Source organism: Lissotriton vulgaris, chromosome 3_1 (genome assembly GCF_964263255.1).
Source record: "Lissotriton vulgaris chromosome 3_1, aLisVul1.2, whole genome shotgun sequence".
Lineage (NCBI taxonomy): Eukaryota > Metazoa > Chordata > Amphibia > Caudata > Salamandridae > Lissotriton > Lissotriton vulgaris.
Window position 1 is genome coordinate 1,856,976,137 of NC_141689.1, and position 26,537 is coordinate 1,857,002,673.

Below are 26,537 nucleotides of genomic sequence, written 5' to 3' on the forward strand. Positions count from 1 at the left end.
CCACCAATGTGGTCTTGTGGTGGTCTTTGTGGTGGTGGTGGAGGTGGTGGTGGTGCAGATGCACCTGCAGCTGCTACCAGTGAAGCCATTTCTCACAGAATGCTGGTCTTCTTCACTCAAACAACAAAGTGAAAATGAGGAAAAAAGGTGGGGTCTTTCATCATTTGGAAAACAAAACTGTTGTGATCAAAAGTGTTATTTTCGGAAGAGCCTAGCCAGCAACCACGATGGCCGCCTGAGCCCTCGGCTCCGCCGACCTGTCCGCTTCCCTCCCGTACCGCTTCTTCTCCTGTGTGCTATTTTGTAACTGTGGTGCGGTAACGGGTTCGGGAAGCGTAGCTGGTTCCAACGATGTGCTCCCCGTCGGTCTCCCTGCGATGGGAGTGACGGGACGCCCTGTTCTCCTGCTGTTGGTTGATGAGGGAGACCGGTCCTTTGTTCTCGGTAGCGTCCGGCCGGACGACAACAACATCGGCCATTGAGGGCAGAGCGGAATCGGCCGGCGAGACGCGGCAGACGTTCTGGGTCTTCCGCAGTGGCGCAACAGTTTCTTTTTGAATTTCCCCGCTTCACGGCTTCATCGCCGCCGCTGCAACATTTGTATCCCTCTCCCCGGCTGATCCTGTGAGTCTTCTTGTCTTCCAGCGGAGTGGAGGGGGTCATTTTGGGCGGAGTGCTTAGCGCTTGCACTTGACGAGCCGGTCTTTGCCGTAGGCGCCTGCTACGACCGACACTGTGTTGCCCCCATACGCGGCGCTGGAATGGAGGGTGCTGCCCTGGTCCCCACGCCCTGGCTGTGCTTGTCGGGGAGCCGCTTTGATGACCGGCAGCTAGGAAGGGGTGCCGACTATCGGGATCGGGGGTTGCCACATGCTTGTGAGCCCCATGTGCAGGGAGCTGCAGTATCATCCTCTCCCGAGACGCCCTTGAGTATCGGCGATGTCTTGAGTGCTTTGGCTGGTTTGCGAGATGCCTTGTGTTGCAATGCCCGGGACCTGGAGGGCCGAATGGACGACATTTTGCCCCCGCTCTCCTCGACTGGCCGAGCTGGCGCTCGCGTGCGGAGCATCTCGCCGCACCCTGGGCTCGACTGTTGCGAGCTGCCTCTTCAGAGAAGCGTGGAGGCGCTGAGGGTGAGAGAGCCTAACATCATCGCGACACTGCCTGTTGCAGCAATGGAGGACAGTATGCTTCCTGTACTTGTGCAGATGCTGGGAGATCGCCTTTGGACGCCATATCTAATACCTCCATTGGGATCTATTGGCGAGACTCGCACTCTTCTTCTGGGCATGTTGCTTATGCCTGGGTTGCCTAACTTTGGAGGACTACTGCTGTGTGCTTGCCTGTACTGTACCTTTATGGATCACATTGTCCTGCTTCGGATGGATATTGGTGGACGGTGCCTTGTCTCGCTGTGGTCATTCCGGCTGCTTCTCCTGCTCCGCAGGGCTACTTCGCTACTGTACCTCACTGGCACACTGGATCGCAAGGGACAGGGTTGACTCTGCTTTTTCCCTGCCTTATTACCGTTGTTTGCATTACTAAGACTGTGATGGATAGACGGGGGTGCTGGACGTTGGCTATGTTTTTATTAGGGGTCGGGGTGCGGTGGCCGATAATATTCATGATGGTTGTTTCGGGTGCACATGGTTGGCCCTCCTCCGGTAATATATGTTTCTTTTTTCTTTCTTCTCTTTTCTTTCTTCTTTATTTCGGGTACTCTTTCTTGGGCGACAGGCACACTGCTAGGGGGGGATAGGCCGTAGCCTCTGCGGGGGGGGGGGGGATATTATTTTGTCCGCTTTGGTTTCTATGGGCCTTAGTTTTTCTCTTATTTCTACATTCCTTTTTCTCTCCCTTTTTTCTTTGGGTCAATGGCGTTGGTTGTAAGGGGGTGGGTAGCACTTGGCACACAACGTATTCTGAGACTGTCAATCCTTGTGTACTGTTTTGGTGCCGCCATTTTGATGTTGTCTCCTTGCTCGCTGGATTTCTTTGCTATGCGTCGCTCACTTCAGTTTTGGTTGGTATGCCTGGTCCTTGATCCTTTCTAGTCTTTATAGTTATTATTCTTCATAAAAAACTTTTAAAAATAAACCTTCACTTCTCCTGCTCCCTAGTAGTACGTATCTCTCCAGTGTAACTTAAGTCGACTGTATTTTGTTTGACGAACTACTGCGGTGCTGTATTGTTTACGGATGTGCTCCAAACATTGTCGAGGCCGGCCGGATGGTTGTAGGCCCGTATTTGTTTCATGACATTGTGCAATAAAGGTTTTCAAAAAGTTTTTTAAAAAAGTGTTATTTTCAGGTCACATGACCCGACGTGCTTACGCTACGCGCCCCGGGGCGCGTCCTGGGGCGCGCCCAGGGGCGCGTTGCATGCTTCTTGGTGCGTTTACGCCGTGCGTATCACGCGGACGCGGCTACGGGATACGTCACGATCATGTTTTCGTTTGCGACATTGGCGCTAACGGGACGCTTCCCGGTGCGCGCACCTGGGCGCTTCAAACGAGTACGCTCTCCGGGGCGCTCACCAGGAGCGCTCCAAGGAAAAAAAAAAAGAAGAAAAAAAATGGGAAAAATTGTAGGGACTGGTAGCCCGATGTGCCTTTGCTATACTCAAGTGGTTTTTACGAAAATTAACTTTGAAAAAAATATATATTGTGCTACATTGGGCTATATATATGTTAGAGCCCAAATGTAGCCCAATTGTAGCCCAATATAGCCCAAAGATGGCCACCAGAGACAAAAAAAACAAATGTAGCCCAAATATCAGCCATATGTAGCCCAACTATAGCCCAATGATATAATGTACCAGAGTGTTCTAAAGAACAACTAGAGCGTTAACAGTCTTACTTATAAAGTGAGACTTATAGTTAGGAATTAGCATTTTAAAAAACTATGAAATTCACTGAAAAAACCATAGGTTTCACACCAGTTATAGTTAGGAATATTTAAAAAATCTATTAAATTCACTGAAAAAACCATAGGTTTCACACCAGTTATAGTTAGCTGGAAATTTTACTGACATAAAACCATTGAAATTCCACGTTATAGTTAGTTGGACTCACTATATCTTGCGCGCCTGCAATGCACTGCTGATGACGTCACATATTACATCACTCATGACATGGTCAGTGACATCACTGATGACATCACTGATGACTCCATCCTTGTGACAGAGTGACAGACCTCCTTTCAGTGTAATGTAACCCTTGAAACACATATTCAAAAATAGAAACGAACATTTACAAAAAATTGGAGATACCTATACCAGTTACAACAACCAATTCAGTAATTCCACCATTTATATACACATCCACCACCAATTCAGTAATTCCACCATTTATATACACATCCACCAACAGTTCTATGTAGTCATTCATACATATACTCACTTATCATATGTAGTGAGACACTTATATCCGTTAACACACCGACAGTCTTCCAAAAGTTACTCACACACATACTCACACATGCAAATAAGCTATTGAACATCCATTTATTTGCATATACAGCTATACACACACTAGCACATTACTTCTAAGGAAACTTACACATACTTACTCTCTTAAACAATCACTTATAGAAACACATACTTATTTAAACAGGAACTCTTTCAATCTTTCACTCTCACATATACTCACTTATATACATCAATACTCACATATACTAGATTAAAACATATGTAGTTACTCATAAAGACACTAGTGAGACAGTCATTCACTCACTAACACACACATATACACACTCTTCCACCCATACAGTCCTGCACATATGCTGTCTTCAAAACACATACAAACAGTGAGTTAGTCATTGATGCATCTATGTGCTAAGTAACACCCCCACCAAACCATACAGACACTCATACTGATACCAAAAAAATCTAATAACACATATACACACACATGTAGCTACTCACCAACCCATGCAGCCACTTATACACAAAGTGAAACACTGATACAAACATTTAAATATTTAAACAATAGTCGCTAATATGTGTATTCACTAAGATACACTTAATAAGCCAGTTAACCAATCATTTTTTTTAAACATTTATTCTTCCATCGACCTTTACATATACATATATAAAACATATTTATTTTTCAGAAAGACACACATTCACTGGATGGTGTCATCAGTGATGTCATGAGTGATGTCACTGACCATGTCATGAGTGATGTAATATGTGACGTCATCAGCAGTGCATTGCAGGCGCGCAAGTTATAGTGAGTCCAACTAACTATAACGTGGAATTTCAATGGTTTTATGTCAGTAAAATTTCCACCTAACTATAACTGGTGTGAAACCTATGGTTTTTTCAGTGAATACATATATATATATGTAATATATATATATATATATATATATATATATATATATATATGTATATATGTATATATGTATGTATGTATGTATATATGTATATATATATATATATAGGTATATGTATATACATTGACGTTTCCCTTTTATGACAATTGTTGGTGGAGTCACAGGCCACTGTCTTTAACTTTATTTGAGGTATATCATTGGTGGTTACCTTCTGTGGTTAAAACCATGGTTTCTACACCTGTGCTCTTGACAATGATTCCTGCACCACTGGTGTGAAGTGACGCCCACCTTGCTCGCTCAGACCCACCAACGGACCCATGAACAATTTGAACTTGCCAAGAACAAATAAGGCATTTACGTCACTGATTTCCAGTTGTGAATCATCCTATTAAGAAATTTGATTTTTCATGGTTTGTTTTCTCTGTATATTGGGGCAGGGGGATTTATCCCCAGTGTTTTGGCACATTCATGGTTGACAAAGAGGGATTTATTGATAACTCCTGTAACCTACCTATGAAGAATTTTACAGAGCCTTTGCCCATTGTTGGGTGGGATGATTTAGAGTTAATAAAAATTATTCTTAGCCTCAGAGCACATTGTAGCAATTTAAAGCACACACCACACAATCTCTCAATAACTTTGAAGCAAATCAATATTGGGATTTTGTACCTGCATTCACTTATTAATTTATACATATGAGAAATGGTTGTTATCTACCCAGTGCTTTATCTCTGCCTTACAGGAAATTCACTTATACTAAATATAATTAAAATACTTCTTAAGAAAAGTGTAGTACATGATAATGTGAATCTATGTAAGCTTTTGCCTTTTGACCAGGAATCCCATGCAGAATAATTGGTCGACTAGCAAATGTTTTAAATTGAAATAATATTTAGTAATATATGCATTCAATACCTTTTACTTTGATTTCTCAGAAAACATGAACTACCCACACCATAGTTTTCCATGTTCTGAAGTCCATAGTACAGCATTTATTGATCCTGGTTGTCAATCGAGTTGGAGTATGGGCGTACAAGCACCACCCCCTCCGCCTCCTCCACCTCCACCACCTCCTCCACCAAGTATGCCGGTCTCCTGGGAATCAGCCAACTATATCAGCTCTTCAGTAAGTGCACTTTTAATGTGTTTAATCCTGCGTACTTATAAAAGTGAACTATATATAGTCTACATTTTAGTTGCTCTTGAACACTTCTTATTTAACTTTTCTGCCCCCAAGATGATTGCTGTTACTGTTTTCAACCACTTCCAAAGTTAGTTTTTAATTATTTTACCTCGCATTGCTGTTTGCAACTGTTTATTTCACTTGTGGACAATTGCTTAACAGATAATAAATAAGTAAGTAAAAGATGTAAAGTCCATTACTAGGCAATGTGGCAACAGCATAGGAAGCAATCCTGCCTACCAGTGCATCTCCAAGTCCCTTCCTAAGATAAATTGTATGTAGTGAACCGCACAAACACCTTTCTGTCAAACCTAAAAATGACCCAGGAGTTACTTTGAAAACGTTTAGTTCCTGGCTGTCCTTGTGTGTCACATTTGTTACTCTGATATTTCTAGTCTTACAGACTTCACAAATGAGTAATAAGGTGGTTGTGGCCAAGGGGCCGCTTCATGTGATCTTTTTTTCACTCTTGAGTGGTATTCCTGATAAAACAAAAGACCAGAATCTGACTTGCATTTTTTCCTTTTTTACAATTTTTTCTTTAGTTTCAGATTGAAGTCCGACCCAATTCTTTCTCACTTTAAAAAGCCCCATAGCTAAACAGCTCTACTTAAGGTTTTAACTGTCTAATAAACATTCATTAAAGTTATGCTTATTTGGTAACTCCTCTAGATTGAAGAACATTTGTTCATATCAACTTTTAATAGAGGGAAGATGGGTAGCACGGACATCTAATATTTCTTTCATTCTTTCAATAACAATTTTTACAAATAAAGTACACTTTCAAAACTGCATGCTATTTGTACAATATGAACATAGCTAAAAAGCAGTTAGCAGTGGGCAGGATCAAAGGTAAGGATAATCTCAACAAGCGGTTGGAGGGGTACCGTGACTATGTATATACTTATGTACTGAATCTCAGTTCTCATGCATTTAATAGGGAGAATATGGCATGATGATATTTTGCAATACATTAATGTTTAATATAACTATCTTGCTGTGATGTGGCGCCATGCATGAATTGCTTCAGCTTCTCCCTAGATTAGAATAGACCACTGTCCTTCTGCACTTATAAGAGAACAGAGTTGTTCTCTGTCACTGGGCCTGAGATTCAATAAAAACAAGCTCCTGAAGTTAGTTGTCCACGACAATGATGTGCTGCTAAAACTCATATGCTTGTAGGTAAAGTTGGCCTTGTAGCAGCAACAACATTTGATGTGGAAGCTTGTTTGCAAATGTTTTCTGATGTTGCAGCTCTGAATGCTTTGTAGGTGATGTTTGCATACATTGAGAAATTCATGTTGAAGCTTGTAATTGCCACCACCTTGTGAAGGCGCAGCTTCTGATATTATGCACCGAATGTTTGCTAAGTCTAAGAAATAAATTGGGCACAAAGCACAAGACAACACTGCTACATTGATGCCAAGTAAAACACATTTCACATTGTTAGTTTGTGTTTAATGAAAAGCTTAGATTTGATGATGTTTCTTGCCCTCTATTTGCCAGTGTATGTTTACTTGTACATTGGTGTCTTTTTTCTCAGAACCTCTGTACAGTCTCAGGCTTTTTGCAGGTCCTTGGCTGTAAGTAGTTGTTGAGGGATATTCTCTGTGAGTACAGTACTGTTTCACTCCAGTTAGCCCCTATAGGAAATACTCTATCTCTGTGTAGTGAGGTTGAGCGGCCCAGTCATTCTTCAGCAAGTGGAGGGAATTAGAAACTCCAAACTCCTATTAACACACTAAATAGTTTACAGTAGCATCAATCCCCAATCAGTTCTATACCTCAGAAATAAATAATAAGGATGGCTGATCTCCCAGGATAGTGAGTGCTGGTTTCATTCAATGTGTGGGAAGCTAAATGTCAAGTTATCAACAGACTTAGTGTTAACTCCCACGGTTACTCCTGGATGCTTATGATACTGGGCAGAAATACTCTCCTCTCAGGGACACTAAAGTCTGCAGAATTATGGTTGTGAGGTCATTCATGGAGATTTCTATTCAGCTGCTCTTTGTTGATCAGAAAGGGGAGGAGCTTGTAATTTATTGAGCAGGTGTGGCTGCATGGTGTATGGGTAGCTGTATCAGGCTGTAGTGGTTCATTGGTGATTTCAAAGCAAAGTATCTTAAACCTTTAGTTTGAAAATCTCCTCCTCAAGGTGATAATGTGCATGAGAATCAACTTCAATGTTAGACGTTCTTTCCGCCATTGGGTTCGAACTTGTATGCCTGCTTTTCGGTTCGTGCTTGTAGGAAACTTGGTTTTTATTGCAGCAACCCCACACAAACACAATCACACTTGTTTCCCCCTTTTTAGCTGCTAGAGTTTGATTTTCGACTCTGACAGTGCACTGACGCCTTCTAACCAGACCTCTGTGCCAGTGCTCTTTCCTTAAAACCTTGTGATGTCTGATTGTTTTACAGTTGGCCAAGGACTTTAGAACCCCTGTCAGTAAGTCCCTAGTAAATGGTACCTAGGGCATGGGTACTATAGAGGGTCTCTAAGGGCTTAGCATATCTTATGCCACCCTAAGGGACCCACACACAATTTGCACACAGATTGACATTGCAGGCTGTGTGACAGGGCGCAAACCATGAGTGAAAACATGACATGGCACACTCATGTGTGCCATACCAAAGTCACTGCGTTTAGTTTATGTAAGTCACCCCTACAGCAGGCCTTGGAGCCCTGAGGCAGGGTGCATTATATTTTATGTGAGGGCATACCTGCCTGATATGCCCCTATGATGTCTACTTATATTACTAGATACTGCAAGTGAACAGGGAAGCCATCTTAAGGTATATACTGGGCACTGGTCAAAACAAGTTACCCAGCTACATAATAGCTTCACTGAAACCTATGGTGTTTGGTATCCAACACTGTGTCTTAATAAATCTGTACTGATGCCAGTACTAGACATATTATGGCATATACCCAGAGGACACCTTAGAAGTGCACCCTAAAACCTTACTAGTCTAGTAATGCGCTGGCTGACTGGACTCTTCCAGACTGCAACCACGGACAGGTTTCTGACCCCCTTGCAGGTGGAACCCACACTCGGGAGAACAATGCCCGCTGTGGCAGGAGGTGTTATGACCTCCTCCAGCAGGTTAGCATGTCAAGGCTAGAGGCTGCTTCAAAAGCCTCTGCCACATTTAAATATGTAAGCCTGGCTTCCCCCAGACCTGGAGGATGCCACCCCCTGCCCTGAGGCCCATTTGGCACCATTACAGGCAGGTATTTAGATAGTCAGGAGGTGTGTTGCACTGCCAGGCGGGACACGCCTCTGGGGAGGGTAGCCTGAAGTAAACACAAAAGAAAGGATTTCACCATCTTGTGTGTGTGGTGAAATTATGAACTCTGGGACAGGGTGATTCCCACTCGCCACAGGAAGTGGTCATCTAGGTGATGTAGTGACGCCGAGGGTAAAGCAGCCCATTGGCTACTACCCTTCACTCCACTTAACACTCCTAAATTGAGTAATCTGAAAGAAACACGTTAGTGTTAGATTCCTTACCTTAGAATATCCCCAGGCGTCAGTCTGGATCCGGAAACTTTTGCATAGCAGTACCCCTGCGCGTCGGTAGGCGTCGTCTGCAGGCGTCCCCTGCGGCTCCGCGTCCGTCGTCGGCGTCGTGCGTCGTGATGACGTCGCTGGAGTATATAGACGCCGCCTCCGCGCGCTGACGTCAGTTCTTCTTTTTTCCGCGCCAGTGGACGCAGATCTGAAGAGCAGTACTCCGGTCTTTTGACCAAGTTTTTCGATAGTTATTTCTCTCTTTGTGCCTGATAGGATGCCTGGGTTCAAGCACTGTGATGACTGTGAGCGCACGATGTCGGTCACAGACCATCACCGCCTCTGTCTCCGGTGTCTGGGCCCCGACCACGACGTGGACTCCTGCGTCGACTGCCGGGCCCTCACCAACAAGGCTAGGCGGGAGCGGTCCCGCAAGCTACTGGAGCTCCGGGTGTCGGCCCCACGTCGGGAGCGGTCCCGGTCCGGCCGGAGGTCGAGAGAGCGTTCGAGGGAGCGGTCGCGGAGCCGCGCCGAGCGTTCCGGAAGTCGACACCACTCGTCAGGCTCATCAGGTAAGAAGCACAAGAAGTCGGGGCGTCGTCATCGTACCCCCGACTCCCCCCGACGCTCGCACGATGCGGCCGGGGGCTCGGGTGACCCCAACCCCGCGGCTCCGCGAGAGTCGCCGGCGCGGCCTGCCTCATACCCTCCGGTCCCTGGGCATGGCGCGACGCCTGAGGAGATCGAGGCATTCCTCATGGCCATGAGGGCGCTCGCTTCTCCGACGGGGCCTACGGCGCCTTCGGGCCCAGTGCTACCGTCTGGGGGCCCTGGCGGTTCGGGTGTCCCTGCCTCGGCGCCGTCGGGTGCTCCGGCCCCGGCGCCGCCGATGGCTCCGACCCCGGCGCCGCAAGGGCCTTCGGGATCGGCGCCGGCTGGTCTTCCGGCCTCTCCGGCGCCGTTACCATCGGGGTTACCCCCGACGCCGCCCCCGCGCGGCGCCGGTTCTCCGGTGCCGGCTCCAGCCGGCAGCGGGGCTCCGACGCCGGCTCCGGGCGGCGCCGTTCCCCTACCTTCCCCGACGCCGGACGCGGAGCCGGACCGGCGTCGCTCGACGCCGGTCCCGGCACCGATGGGGCCCATGAACCCCGAGGAGCCGGTCTACATCGTTGACTCCGAATACGGAGAGGATGAAGAGTTCGGTGAAGGTTGGGTTGACTCCGAATACGGAGAGGATGAAGAGTTCGGTGAAGGTTGGGAGGGGTCCGAGGACCCTCTGTCACGCGAGTGCCAGTATGACCCGGACTGGACAGGTGACTTGGGGGATGCCAGTGGTCTGGACGACTCTCCTAACCCTGGTTTGATCTCTCCTCCAACCGTGGCATCGGTGGAGGGAGCTGCATATTCAGTGGTGCTGATGAGGGCTGCCAAGGCCTTACACCTTGAGCTCCCCGTCGCGGCCGTGAGGCCTAACATCCTCACTGATGTCTTCAAACCGCAGTCATGCCCACAGGAGCCACTGCTGCCGTTTAATGAAGCCTTGTCAGACGTTCTGTTGGGCACGTGGTCCAGGCCCGCTTAAGGTGCACCTGTTGATCGGAACGTGGCCAGGCGCCACCGTCCTTGTCCGGACGACCCCAAGTTCCTGTCTACCCACCCCACTCCTGAGAGTCTGGTGATCCAGGCCTCGACCTCCCAGTCCGCATTCCCGTCGGCCCCGCCCGACCGGGAATCCAAGAGGTATGACCAGTTTGGCAAGAAGGTCTTCTCGTCCATTAGTTTGGGCCTGCGGTCTTGCAACACCGCTTGCCTCTTGGGCCGCTACACCCACTCTGTGTGGGACACGGTCGCGGAACTGCTGCCAGAATGCCCCATGGAGGTGCGGGCAAAACTCGGTCAGGCTGTGGCTGAGGGCCGAGATGCAGCGAAATATTCGATACGGTGTGGTCTTGATACGACCGACTTGCTGGGCAGGGCTATGTCAACGACGGTGGCGATTCGTCGCCACGCCTGGCTGAGATCCGCCAACATTTCGGCTGATGTCCAGAATACATTGATGGACATGCCGTTCGATGGCTGTCACCTGTTCGGTGACAAGGCGGACCACGCGCTGGAACGCTTCAAGGACTCCAGGGTCACGGCCAAGTCCTTGGGTCTCTCGACCCAGCGTCAGCAAACGGGTTCGTTTCGTCCCTTTCGTGGCCAAGGAAGGGGCGCCCCTACACGTGCTGCCAGCCACGCGCCGCAACAATCCTTTCAACGCGGTGGCGGCCGTGGAAACCGCCGTGGCGGCGGTCGGGGACAACGGCGGGGTCAGACCACACCTCCCCCCGCAGCATCTGCCTCAAAATCCTCCTAGTCCGTGCTTTCGGCCCCACGTGACGCCAGTGGGTGGCAGGGTTCGCCATCACCACGCTCACTGGCGCACGATCACTTCGGACAGGTGGGAGCTGCAAATCGTCCGAAGGGGCTACTCCCTCCCCTTCGAGACCACTCCTCCAGCCATGCCACCGCAGAACCACCGTGTGTCGGGGGACCACTTGACACTTCTGCAAGAGGAAGTTACGGCCCTCTTGGCCAAGGGGGCCATCGAGTGCGTTCCTGGGCCAGAAGTAGGGCGTGGTTGTTATTCCCACTACTTTCTGGTACCCAAGAAGGACAAGGGGGGCCTACGTCCTATCTTGGATCTAAGGAACGTCAACGGCTTCCTCCGGAAGGAGAAGTTCAAGATGTTGACGTTAGCTCAGGTCTTGGCTGCTCTAGACCCACAAGACTGGATGGTAGCGTTGGACTTGCAGGATGCCTATTTTCACATCCCCGTCCTGCCGGCCCACCGGCGTTACCTGCGGTTCACGGTAGGCCAGGAGCACTTTCAGTTTATCGTGCTTCCCTTCGGCCTTACCAGCGCCCCACGGGTGTTCACAAAGGTGATGGCGGTGGTCGCAGCCCATCTGCGCAGGTTGGGGGTTTCAGTCTTCCCCTACCTAGACGACTGGTTGTTGAAGGCGGGCTCGCCCCAAACAGTCGTCCACCACCTTCAGATGACGGCAGACCTCTTACACGACCTGGGGTTCTCCATCAATGTGCCGAAATCACACCTGTGTCCCTCTCAAAAGCTCCTTTTCATCGGAGCGGTTCTGGACTCGGCGCAGTTTCGGGTTTATCCTCCGGAACGGCGGGTCCGGGATATTCAGGCTTTGATTCCCATCTTTCAGCCGCTATCCCGGGTTTCGGTCAGGTTGACGCTGCGGCTGCTGGGACTGATGGCTTCCTGCATCCTTCTGGTGCATCACGCCCGGTGGCGGATGCGGGCTCTGCAGTGGGACCTGAAGTTTCAGTGGGCCCAGCATCAGGGCAACTTGTCCGACCACGTCTTGATCTCGGAGGGCACTGCGAGACAACTGCAGTGGTGGCTTACGGACCGCGATTGGGTCAGAGGCAGATCCCTCTCCCTTCCCCAACCGGAGCACGTTGTTGTGACGGACGCGTCCCTCCAGAGCTGGGGGGGCCACTTGGGAGAGGCAGAGTTCAGAGGCATCTGGTCTCCGGCGGAGTCCCGGCTCCATATCAACCTGTTGGAGCTGCGGGCGATTCGTCTGGCACTGAAGGCATTCCTCCCCTTTGTCAACGGGAGTGTAGTGCAGGTGTTCACCGACAACACCACCGCCATGTGGTACTGCAACAAACAGGGCGGAGTGGGGTCGTGGACCCTTTGCCAGGAGGCTCTGCGCCTCTGGCAATGGCTGGAACGTCACGGCGTGACTCTGACGGTTCAACACCTGGCAGGTTCCCTGAACGCCAGGGCGGACGAACTCAGCCGTCGGTGCTCGATGGATCACGAATGGCGTCTGAACTCGGACGTGGCGCGAGGCATCTTTCTGCAATGGGGAGAGCCTTGGTTAGATCTATTCGCCACAGGAGAGAACGCGCAATGTCATCAGTTCTGCGCGTTGGAGTTTCCAAGACGGCACTCGCACGGCGACGCCTTTCGGCGCGAGTGGAGTTGCGGTCTGTTATACGCCTTTCCGCCTATACCACTTCTGCCCAGAGTGCTGAAGAAGATCAGGCGCGACCGGGCCCAAGTTATCCTTGTGGCTCCGGACTGGGCTCGAAGGTACTGGTATCCCGAGCTACTCAGCATGTCAGTCGGTCCCCCGATCCGCCTGCCTCTTCAGGAGGACCTTCTGTCGCAGCAGCAGGGGACGGTCCTCCACCCGAACCTGTCCAGTCTCCACCTCCATGCTTGGAGATTGAGCGGCGGCAGTTGAGGCCATTTGACTTGCCTCCTGAAGTCTGTGATGTAATTCTGGCAGCCAGGCGTCCCTCCACTAAGTCGGTATACGCCTGTCGGTGGAACAGATTTGTGGCATGGTGCACAGCAAAGGCTGTGGATCCACTCTCTGCCCCTCTTTCCGAGGTTCTTCTGTTTCTTCTCTCTCTTGCCCAGCAGGGCTCTGCTCTGGGCACTATCAAGGGCTACCTTTCTGCCCTTTCAGCCTTTTTAAGGCTTCCTGATCAGCCTTCTTTGTTCAAATCCCCGATTGTAACTCGATTCTTGAAGGGCATCACTCACATGTTTCCACCTGTTCCGTTTGTGATGCCTCAGTGGGATTTGAACCTGGTTCTGACCTTTCTGATGTGTGCTCCCTTTGAGCCCCTTCATTCTTGCCCTCTCCGTCTCCTGACTTTAAATACGGCTTTCCTGGTTGCCATCACCTCTGCCAGGAGGGTGAGTGAGCTCCAGGCTCTTTCTGTCAAACCTCCTTTCTTGTCCATTCATCCTGACAAGGTGGTTCTGAGGACTAGACCCTCTTTCCTGCCCAAGGTTGTTTCGGCCTTTCACATCGGGCAGTCCATCACCCTCCCTTCCTTCTTCCCGCCTCCGCATCCTTCAAAGGATGAAGAGCGGCTCCATCGTCTGGACCCAAAACGTGCGCTTTCATTTTATATGGATCGCACACGCCAGTTCCGGGTGGATGACCAACTGTTTGTTGGCTACGTGGGTGCGAAGAAGGGACGGGCGGTCCATAAACGGACCATCTCTCGATGGGTCGTTCTCTGCATCAAAGCGTGCTACTCTTTGGCTCGGAAGGAGCCTCCTGTTGGGCTGAGGGCCCATTCCACTCGGGCCACGGCGGCTACTACTGCCTTGGGCCGGGGAGTCCCTTTGCAGGACATTTGCCAGGCGGCTACGTGGGCCTCGCTGCACACTTTTGCGAGGCACTACTGCCTGGACAGTCAAGTCCGGAGGGATGGCTTCTTTGGCCGTTCTGTCCTTCAGGACTTTCTGGTGTAGGAATGTATTGGTTCGCAGACCCACCACCGGGGTTGGTATTGCTGGGGTATCTATTCTAAGGTAAGGAATCTAACACTAACGTGTTTCTTTCAGATGAACAAGTTACTTACCTTCGGTAACGATATATCTGTAAGAAACATTAGTTAGTGTTAGATTCCTTACCGAACCCACCCATCCTCCCCGTTCTGCGAACTGATACCTAGGGTTAAGGACATCCCTTTCAGGGCCCTTGTTTTACATGGCACCAGTGTTGGTTCTCTCATGGCTCTGCGTCTCCTGGCGCGGAAAAGCTGTGTACAAAGAACTGACGTCAGCGCGCGGAGGCGGCGTCTATATACTCCAGCGACGTCATCACGGCGCACGACGCCGACGACGGACGCGGAGCCGCAGGGGACGCCTGCAGACGACGCCTACCGACACGCAGGGGTACTGCTACGCAAAAGTTTCTGGATCCAGACTGACGCCTGGGGATATTCTAAGGTAAGGAATCTAACACTAACTAATGTTTCTTACAGATATATCGTTACCGAAGGTAAATAACTTGTTCTTTAGGTGGCCCCTGGACACCAGGAAAAGAATGGCTTCCCTCACTTTCCCCGACCTGTCGGGGGTCGATGCAGGATTTTCTACCCACATGGCAATCATTAGCATCAGATCAGAAGGTATTGGATGTTATTCAACATGGTTATTGTCTGGAGCTCATTACCAAACCTTCCAACATTCTATCACTGGAACATCAAATGTTGCTCAAACAAAGTTCAGCCTCTTCTACTGAAAGGAGCTATATATCCCATCCCTCTATGTAATTGTATTTCAGAAGTATACCTCCTATACTTCCTCATCCCCAAAAAGGATGGATCTTTGCAGCCAATTTTAGACCTCGGAATCTTAAACCACTACATTGTCAGAGCATTTCCATATGGTCCCTCTCAAAGACGGGATCCTACTTCTCCAAAAAGGTAACTTTCTAGTAGCACTTGATCTAAAGGATGCCTTTTTCCACATTCCAATACATCCATATCATCGTAAATACCCAAGATTTGTGATAGCAAACAAACATTATCAATTCAAGGTTCTTCAATTCGGGCTGACTACTGCAAAATTCACAAAAAGGCTAGCAGTGGTAGCAGCACTTCTACGCAGACAAAACATCCACGTATTCCCATATCTGGACGACTGACCTATCAAAGCTAGTACTCATCATCTATGCCAGCAGCATAATCAAGCTACCATAGATATTCTTCATCGCTTAGGATTCACAGTCGACATAGCCAAATCTCACCTTCAACCTCTACAGGTTAGACCATATCTAGGAGCTATTCCAAAAAAATCACCAGCTTACAGTGAGAACAGTCATGTGGCTTCCTGCATTGCCTTACTACAGCATGCGTGACTGCACATGTCTGTTACAGAAATATCTAGTGCAACAGTGGTCTCAAGCACAGGGTGAGTTGGAAGATCTCGTGTTGATAGACAGCCGCACTGATTTCTTTTTGCAGTGGTGGAATACCAACAACCTCTTAAAAGGGTGAACATTCCTCAACCCTGTTCTCCACATCACTCTGCCAAAGGATGCATCACTTAGAGGCTGGAGTGCACATTTGCAAGATCTCACAGTACAGGGTCTTGGGGAACACCAGAATCTCCTCATCAACAACCGTGAGCTTCAAGCTTTTCACCTAGCATTGAAAGCTGTCCTACCTCACCTGGTTGGCATGGTTGTCCTAGTCCAGACGGACAATATGTCAGGCATTCAATATTTTCAAAACAAGTGGAGAGGGTTATGGGGAGGGGGGAGACATTATCTATAGTTATCACGCCTATCTCAGACCATTTTGCACTGGGCTCTACATCACAACATTTATCTGTTAGCTGAACATCTTCCAGGTAACAGACAACTTTGATGACCTCTGCAGCAGGATGCGTCAACAAGCCGTCAAATGGGAACCCCAGTCCCTAGTCCTCCTCCCTTACTTTCACAAGTGGGGATTTCCTCAAATGAATCTCCTCACAACCGCAGACAGCACCAAATGCCCATATTTCGCCTTCAGGTTCCCATGCCCACTATCCAAAGGCAATGCTCACTGCATGAATTGGTCAGACCTATTTGCCTATGCTTTTCCTCCTCTCCCTCTCCTTGAGTTTCTGGTTCGGAAACTCTGGCAAACATCCCTCTTACCAGCCGCAGCCCGTGCAGGTAAGAGCGCTGGGGCCCGGTGGGGGGAGATTGTTACTGACGATGACGAGGTAAAATTTATTTATTTTACCTTCCCTTATCATCCCTTGAAATCCCCTCCCCCACCCTGCCACCCTACCCCACTGCTGTTAGCTGCATGGGCCACAGCTGCCTCTTACTCATACTAGAGACTTCCGCATGGACTCCACAGCCCTGGTTCATAACACTACTAGACGTCTCAGTAGTTCCCCACAAGAAATTTCCCATCAAGCTGGACCATCTCACTTTGAACCATGGAGAAGTCAGGCACCCAAATCCAAGGGGAATCTGGCGATCTGGCTCTTGATGTCATAGCATTCGGGCACCTCGATCTCCCACTTGAATGTGTCACCATTCTCAAAGAAGCTTTTAAGTTAGGCCTACTACTAAAACCATGCTACATGGCTAAATGGAAAAGATGTGTTTGTTATTGTCATACTAAACAAATGAATCTATTCAATGCCAAATTACAAACATGGTTTATTACCTGTTGCATTTACAGCTCTCTGGGCTCGCATTCATGATCTTTCATCTTGCTATCTGCAGAACAGACAACACCTGTCTTTATTCAAAGTACCAGTCAATAAAGTCTTCATGTAAGGACTTAAGAGAGTGATTCCATCCTGGGTCTACCTGCACCTTCCTGGAATTGTGCCCTTATTCTCACAAGACTCATGGGTCCTCCATTCGAACCCCTACATAATTACCCCCTTCAATTTCTCTCTTGGGAGGTGACAATTTTAATTGCCATTAGCTCATTTTGACGTGTTAGTGAGCTCCAGTCATTAACCTTCGAAGAACCTTTCTTCCAACTTCACAGAGATAGGGTGGTCCTTCGCACAAACCCCAGATTCCTTCCAAAAGTTGTCTTACACTTTCACCTCAATCGAATTGCTAGTCTTTTTTTCCTCAACCAGACTCAGTTGCAGAAAGGGCTCTCTATTCACTAGATGTTAAACGAACCCTTATGTACTACATTAATTGAACTAAAACTTTTCGAAAGACTGAACAACTATTTGTTGCTTTTTGCATCCTCAGAAAGGAAAGCCTATATCCAAATCAGGCATTGTCTGGTGGACAGTTAAGTGCATTCAAACATGTTATGTTGAAGCCACGCCAACTTTACCTTCACCCCCTAGGACACAGTCTAATCGAAAGATAGGGGCTTCTATGGCTTTCCTAGGCAATATCCCACTAGCTGACCTATGCAAAGCTTATGTAGGTCAGGCAGTGCTACCTACTTACACTCGTTCATACAACTGCAACACCCACAGGTTAGCCACTGCTTTTCAGGGGCATTACTTTACAGTCTATGCTGGAAGCATTGTTTACATTGCATGCCATTACAAAGCAAGTCGTTACAACGACTTGCTGTAGGGGGCAAAAGGTGTTGCCAACACATTCCCTACTGTTGCACAGATTGGAGTTGGAATAGTAAATTATACTATTCCAACATCCGGTGTCCCCTACAGCAAGCCGTTGTAACGACTTGCGTTGGAATGACATGTGATGTAACAATGCATTCGTTGTAACGACCATGTTGTAATGGCATGCAATGTATTGCATGCGTTGAGTCGCATGCGTTGTAACATGGCCTATTCGTCTTTGCAAAGCATGTGCATCTACAGTCAGACATGCCTTGAACGGATTATGTTACTTACCCTGTAAGCATCTGTTCGTGGCATGTAGTGCTGTAGATTCTCATGCACCCACCCTCCTCCCCGGGCACTTGTGGCCGTTGCAGTTTCCTTTACCTTTTGTAATCTGCATGGCTATCTTTTCTCACTTATTTTACACTCCAATCTCACCCGCATGCAGAAAAACAATCTAACAATGGAGCATTATCACCAAGAGGGGGAGTCACTCAAGCTCATGCATCTAAAGACTTCAAAGAAAAACAACTTGTACACATATGGACACAAAATTTGATGGCAGGAGTTTGCAAAGTATGAGTATCTACAGCACTAATGCCACAAATAGATGCTTACAGGTTAAGTGACACCCATTCAGCAGATAGTGTTAGTGTGATATTACTGGCTGTGTGACAATCAGTGTTAGATGTATATTCTGTGTAACAAATGTGTCTTTGTCTTTACTAAGTAGGGCTATCTGATAGAGACTTTCAGCCGTAGATTCCTTACCTTAGAACAAAGGTCTTCAAACTGAGGGACAGGCGATAAGTTATCCGAGTGGGGGCGCCAGAGAGGAATCAAGCTTTGTATTAAGTGATAAAAAATGAACAGCGACAAGCCACTTTGTAATGGGCCATCACCAACATGTTTTGTCATTTATATCATTACTGGGAGCAAGTGCAAAAGGGTACCTAACTTCGATGTTGAAATATGTTTAGACATTTAAACATTGCCAATTTAACAGAATTATTGTGAAAATTGAAGTGGGGGGTCTGTTGTTTTTTCTTTTTAACACGTGGGAGGGCTGGAGGGGGGGGAGCATCAAGTTTGAAGACCACTGCCTTAGAACTCAACCCTGGCGTCAGACTGGATCCCGAAATTTAGATCCGCACCCCAGAGTGCCAGTAGGTGGAGTTGTCAGCGCCTGAAGTGACGTACACGGTACGTGTATAGGCACCACTTCAGTGCGCTGATGTCCGTTCTTTCCTTTTTGCGCCAGATAGTGCAGATCCGTGAAGAAATATCCCTCAGTCACCCTTTGATTTGCTTTTTTCAATGTTTAGTTGAATACTTTTTTAGAAAGATCCTTTCCCCTGGTGTGATAGGGATGTACCCCAAGTAACTATGTTGTTCCAAACCATGTGGCACCTGTTGCAGAAAAGTGACTGTGACAGACTCACACTTGGTCTGTCTATGGTGCCTCGAGAAATACTATGACTCGAAGGCCTGCAAGAATTGCTGTCTCATGCACCCGAAGGTGCTGAGTCAGCACTCCCTCAAGTTCCTCGACAGCTGTGTTGGACCACACTGCGACAATCAAGATCCCTGTCCCATGGAAGGTCCCGGGACCACTTGCAGAGCTGCACCAGACGGTTGTTGTCCCAGTCAAACTCGTCGTCCGGTAGGTTGCACAAGAAAACAACCAAGAAGTTGAAGAGGTCCTAGATAGAATTCTCCATGTCCATCGAAACCTTCGGACACGACGAAGTAGCATTGGCACTCCAAGACCCACACCTGGGGACTGTGATTTATTTGTCATTAGCCATGCCTGGTTGAGGACTTCTGGCTTTTCTAGGGATGTTCAAGCTTCGCTTATGGACATGCCCCTTGATGGCTCCCATCTTTTCGGAGAGAAGGTGGACTCAGCACTAAAGCGGTTTAGGGACGATTTAGGTTCTTGGGCCTATTTATGACTCCTCACCACCCCCAGAAAGCTTTTCGCCTCTTTCATGGCCCTGGAATGAGTTCCAACTGAAGCAATACCCTACCAGCCACCACACTAGTACGTTTCCACACCTTTTTCATGGCTGAGGACGCAGCTCCCACAGACCACGTGGGACAGGCAGCCAGCAGTTGAGCCAGTCCACCACCACTCCGGCAGCCGCAGTCTCCTAGCCCCTTTAATTTGCCCTTCTACTATCTTGGGCATCCTATAGGGGAAAGAATATACCATAACCAACATGACTGGAGGTCAATAACATCAGACCATTGGGTACTACAGATTGTAGAAAGGGGCTACTCCATCCCCTTTGTGGCTGCCCCTCCACCCTTGCCACCCACTTAGGACCGATTGACAGAGGACCATCTTTCCTTACGCCACCAGGAAATGTTGGCTCTCTTGGCCAAGGGAGCTATAGAGAGGGTGCCGCATTCAGAAGTAGGTTGTGGTTGTTATTCCCGCTACTTTCTGGTGCCCTAGAAGGATGGAGGCCTTCATGCTATATTAGACCTACGCCTTCTAAATCTCTTCCTCAAACAGGAGAAATGTAAAATGCTCACTCTTGCTCAAGTTCTGTCTGCCCTGGATCTGGGAGACTGGATGGTAGTATTGGATTTGATGTACGCATATTTTCACATTCCCGTCCTACTAGTCTTCAGATGTTATCTGTTGTCCACGATGGACCACAAGCACTTTCAGTTTACTGTGCTTCCCTTCTGCCTTACCAGCGCCCCTCTGGTGTTCACCATGGTGATGGCGGTGATGCAGCCTACCAGCAGGGCTTCCAGTCTTCTCCTTCCTCAACGGCTGGCTGTTGAAGGTGGACTCACCCAAGGCAGTCATCTTCCACCTCAGGACTACGCCGAACCTCCTGCACTGGCTGGGGTTCACTATCAACATCCAGAAGTCACAACTCACTCTCTCTCAGATGCTCCCTTTCATTAGAGCTGTTCAGGACTCGATGCAGTCTCAGGCTTATTAATCAATCAGTACATTCTTAGAGCGCTTCTTGTCACTTGTGAGGGTATCCAGGCTCTAGCAAGGTCCAGTTGATTACCCTAATATCTAGGGCTTTAGGGACTTTTGGGACTCTTGAAGAGATCCATATATGAAAGGGTAGCTGCTAAGTAGGAAATGGAGAGACCTCCACATCTGCTAGGTCAGATGCGGCGAGTGATGGTTAATGAAAGGGATGCAGAGCGCATGGGTCTGGTGGGCTGATGGAAGTTCAGCCACTATTTCAAATAGGCACTCCACAGTTGTGTAGGGCCTTGTATACATAGGTCAGGAGCTTGACCTGGGATCTTTTCTGTCCAGGGATCAAGTGGGTTTCCCTTAGGTGAGTGTGATGTGGGTTTTTCTAGGCAGATCCAGGACAAGTCTGACTGCGGTGTTCTGTATGGTCAGTAGTCTTCAGAGGTGAGCTGAGACCCCTGTGTAGAGAGTGTTGACATAGTCCAGTCGGCTGAAAATGAAGGCCTGGATAATGGTGCATCTTGAGCTTTGGGGTAACCATTATCCTCCCGAATGACAAGTCTAGGATATTCAGGCTGCAGTGGGAATTGCCGTTCCAGTGGATGCAGAATCAGAATCTCTCCAACATGGTCCAGATCTCAGAGGGGATTGCAAAAGACCTGCAGTGGTGGCTGACTAACTGTGACTGGGTCAGCGGCGCACCCTTCTCCCTTCCCTAGCTAGAATTGACTGTAATAATAGACGTGTCAGTCCTGGGCTGGGGCGGCCATCTGGGGGAGTTGGAGATCAGAGGACAGTCTAGACTACACATAAACGTGTTGGAGCCCCGGGCGATTCCCTTTGCATTGAAGGTCTTTCTACCCTCCATCAAGGAAAGGCTAGTGCATGTGTCCATTGACAAAACCACCACCATGTGGTTCTGCACAAGCAGGGCGGAATGAGATTGTGGACCCTTTGTCAAGAGTCGCTGCTTTTCTGTAAACACCACCAAGGTATTTCCCCTGAGGTTCAACACTTGGAAGGCTCTCTAAAGGTAAGGGCGGTCAAACCCGGCCATCAATGGCTAGCCCGTCGCAAATGGCATCTCCATCCAAAGGTGGTCAAAGGCCTCTTTTAAGAGTGGGGAAAGCGTTGATTAGATGTATTTGACACTGCTGAGAATGCAAATTTCAGCAGTACTGCTTGCTGGAGTTTCCAAACCGGCTGTCGCCTGGAAACGCTTATAGTCTCGAGTGGAGCTCCGGCCTCCTGTATGGATTTCTGTCAATACCACTCCTGCCCAGAGAAGATCGGGAACAACCAGGCCTAAGTTACTCTTGTGGCTCCAGATTGGGCACAGAGAGTCTGGTATCCTGCGCTGTTGAGCATGAGCATCTGTCCTTCAGTCAAGCTGGCTCTTCGCGAACATCTTCTGTCGTAGGAACACGGCAAGGTTCTGCACCCGAACCTGCACACTCTGCACCTTCATGCGTGGAGATTGAGCAGCGACAGTGGATAGCCTTCCACCTTCCTCCAGAAATCTGTGATGTTATTCTGTCTGCCAGCGTCCCTCCCCCAAATCAGTATATGCCTGCCGTTTGTGAGAAGTGTGTGGCAAAAAGCATTGATTCCCTATCTGTTCATCTTTCACAGGTCCTATTATTTGCTCTTTCTTTGGCCCAGCGGGGCTCTGCTCTGGGCACGGTTAAGGGCGATCTTTCAGCCATTTGTTATTTTGTGGTTGCCAGACCAACCTTCCTTATTTAAGTCACCCATGTGTCTAGATTTCTTAAAGGTTTGCGCCATGTTCCCCTCAGGCCATTCATCTTGCCCCAGTGGGACTTAGCCCTGGTCCTTACTTTAATGATGTGCACCCCTTTTGAGATGTTGCACAACTACCCTTCTCTGTTGTTAACCATCAAGATCGCCTTTCTGTTGGCCTTTACATCGGCAAGGAGGGGCATAGAGTTGCAGTAGCCCTCACTGCACTCGCCTTACACTACTTTTTCTTTTGAAAAACTGGCTGTCGTGACATGTTCCTCCTTCCTCCCAAAATTAGTCACTACATTTCATGTAGGCCAGACAATCGCCCCGCCTACATTTTTTTGCCCCGTCTCATCCTTCAAAGGAAGAGGAGAGACTCTCACCTTCCAGATCAAAAAAAGTGCGTTGTCGTTCTACCTTGACAGCACAAAAGAATTCTGGGTGGATGATCAACTCTTCGTAGAATTTGCCAAGGCCAAGAAAGCAAGGACTGTGCAGAAAGCAAACACTCTCTCGATGGATAGCGCTCTGCATAAAGATCTGCTGTGCATTGCCCAAAAATCAACCACCTGAGGGCTTGCATGCTTATTCTACCAGCGTCAAAGCTGTGACCTCTACTTTAGCTTGCAGAGTTCCAGTCCTAGATATCTGAAAGGCTGCAGGTGGGCTTCACTGTACATGCTCACGGATCAATACTGTCTGGACAGTTCACGTTCGTTGGGATGTGTCTTTTGCATATTCGATCCTGCAAGACTTCCTGGTCTAAGTTGGGTTTGCAGACCCGCCTCCGGGGAGGCATTTGAATTTATTTGAATTTAAATTTGAATTTGAATTTGAATTGAATTTGAATTTTTTGAATTTGAATTTAAAAACATTTATATAGCGCTCTGCTACCATGCGGTTTCTTGGCGCTTTAGGATTGCGAGGGGGATGGCAGGAGCGGAGGGGGATCAGACCTTGTAGGTTTGGGAAAAAAGCAGAGTTTTAAGACCCTTCCGGAACTCTATGTAGGAGGAAGTCAGTCGGAGTTCAATCGGGAGGGAGTTCCAGAACGCAGGAGCGAGAACTGCAAATTTTGTTCCTCCGGCCTTTTTCTTGCGAAAACGGGGGATGGTTTGGGTATCTATTTTAAGGTAAGGAATCTGTGGCTAGAAGTCTCTATCAAATGAACAACTTACTTACTTCTGGTAAAGCTTTATATGGTAGAGACTCTATCTAGCTGCAGATTCCCTATCAATCCTCCCCATTCTGTTACAAAGAGGGCCCTAGAAATTCACACGAGTGGTCTATATTTATCGTGGTTCTGTACTAAAGGCATGGAATGTCACATGAATTAACTGTGGTCAGTGCACCGAGGTGTGCATACGTCACTTCCGAAGTGGACGATGACACGGAGCAGAACGATGACACCTAACTGTGTGCAGGGGTACTGCTCTGAAATGTCCAGATCCAGTCTGATGCTTGGGGATATTTCTAAGGAATGTAACTGTGGTTAGATAGAATCTCTACTAGATAAAGTGTTACAGAAGGTAAGTAACTTGTTTGTTAGGTGCAAGAAATGTTCCCCTCTGAAGATTTTTTCACCCAGCCATGATTTAAGTATTGTATGAAATGCTAATATGCTATCAAAAACAAATGCCACAAAAACATGTGTGTGTGTGTGTGTGTGTTTTGAATGTGCACTGTGAGGAACCGGACATAAGTCTTAACACAACAAAGGCTTACAAATAAAATCTAGTTAAATAACTGCAAGATGTCTGCAAACTCTAAAGTTTTAAACCCAACCAATTAGATTTTTAGACCAGTAAAATGAGATTGGTACATAATGATTGCTTGATATCATGATGCTTATCTTTAGTTTTTTTATGTGCAATTTTTGGGCACCTACAAGGTTAATTCCACAGTGTTCCACCTATTGCATTAGATTTATATGTGTGTTGTCTCCATTTGTGGTAATGGGTTAGCCGAGTTTATAGTGAGGTCTGTTTGATTGTTTTTAATTTCATTGTTTTATTGTTTTAATTTATTTAGGAGTATGTATTTTACTTGTACCCAATTTACTCTACATAATAAGAGGAGTACATAGTTCGCTTGGATGCTTACAGAGGGTGTGCGAGAATGTTTACTTAATTAACATGAAACATAAACACATTATATTTGTGGCTAAATATAGGCAAGAGTGTATGCTGGTTGCCGGGTTAACACGCGTCAGTTCGTGAGAGAAATATACTAGGATTAGGATACTTGCTTCTTTCCTGAAGTTCTACTGACCAGTCAGAAAGTTAATCTTTATACCTAGGAGAGCTTTCAGGTTTTAAATATTAAACACATTTTCTTTCCCCCTCTAAACTAGAAGTCGAAAAGGTACTGAGCTCAGGAAAGCAAATAACATGCTGATGCACAATAATTAGCTATCTAAATGACCCTTGAAAATAAACTTCGGTGCTAGCAACAATAATTATGTCTGTATTTTCCCTGTGTTTGACCAAAGCTAAATTGACTGCCGTTTTGTATTTCAGCCCTACCTCTCGACCCGAAGCTTGTCTCCTATGTCTGGACTCTTTGGTTCCATCTGGGCGCCTCAGAATGACATATATGATGGCTGTTGCCCAGTCAGCCCCGCCACACCACATGCAGATCATGTTGAAAGTCAGGCCATGATTTGCAAGCAGGAATATTCTCCCAGGTTTAATCCATTCAATGCTTACATGAACTTGGACATTTGGACTACGACAGCCAATCGAAATGCAAACTTTTCACTTTCAAGGGACTCTGGCTACTGCGGGAATATGTGAAAGAAGCTGGTTTAAATAATGTGAACAATGCTTGCAGTTTTGATTACTAGGGTTTTCCGGTTGTTGAAATAGAATACATTGTTGGTGAATATTTTGGCACTTTTATACAAAAAATAAAAAAAACTTTTTTTTACTGATATGTGCACAGCATTCTTTTCTTTCATTAAAATTATGCATAACTTTCCCATGTCAGTCAAATGTGTATTAAGAAAATATGATCACTGTACTCCAATCGTTTTGTATGGGCCGGCACATTTCAATGAAATGTAACCCAAATCTTCCCAGACAATTTAGCTGACGTGTTAACTTCATTTTAGTAAATGCTATTAAGTTCCCCCACAATTTGTGTTTTTAGAAAACCACATAATTGAAATGTTTTGATGCACTCGTCTCACACCATTGGTCCTTTTCTGCATGGCCACTTAAATATGCATGTCCTGATAAGTTTGGAATGCAGCTTAAGTAACCCATTCATTCTGTAGGAGGCACTCGTGTATCTACGTCCAGTTACAGTACCAGTTGTCCCTACATCTATCTGGACCACAGGACCTCAGACATTAGCGCCATGAAACCCATGGGTGAACGTGCGCTCTATAAATAAATAATAACATAACATAACATCTGTTGTGCAGAGTTACTAAACCACTACCAAGGGTATTTGACAATGTATCTCCTGCTAGTGGCTCATGGTTAAAAACTTTCAAACCATTAACAAAAACACTTTAGTTTCTCCCTGTCAGAAAGTTGATTAGTAATTTGAGGAGGGTACCTCACCTACCTAACAAATACACTCTGGAATGAGAACACATTCTCAGAGTCTGGTAGCAACGGCTCATACAGCATGCAATTTTCCAGAGTAATAAGGGTTGTGTTCAAACACCAAACACACTAAAGCTAGGCAGACAACACAATACACTTCCGAAACCAATTTGGAAACCAGAAAATATTATGGAGCAACAAGACCCAAAAATGGTTCAAATTGAATATGAGAAACAAGAGATCTTAATTTTTAAAGCTGTAAGGTAAAAAGACCAAGAGAACAGAAGGCTCCAGTGACAGTCAAAGTTTGCAGTTGACTGGGTACCAGGATCAATTTCAGGCCATCCACAATAGAGTGGATGTTGG

General features: G+C 47.4%; 1 protein-coding gene across 1 annotated transcript in view; it reads left to right on the forward strand.

The window, feature by feature from the left end:
* The window catches only part of TMEM131L (transmembrane 131 like), a 580,656-nt gene extending 555,111 nt beyond the window's left edge, over positions 1-25,545 (forward strand). Inside the window, exons 34-35 of the mRNA XM_086962316.1 lie at positions 5,273-5,463; positions 25,137-25,545. Of these exons, the coding sequence (XP_086818442.1) occupies positions 5,273-5,463; positions 25,137-25,412 (467 nt within the window). The 3' untranslated portion in view covers positions 25,413-25,545. The remainder of the gene's footprint in view (positions 1-5,272; positions 5,464-25,136) is intronic.
* Positions 25,546-26,537: the final 992 nt, after the last annotated feature.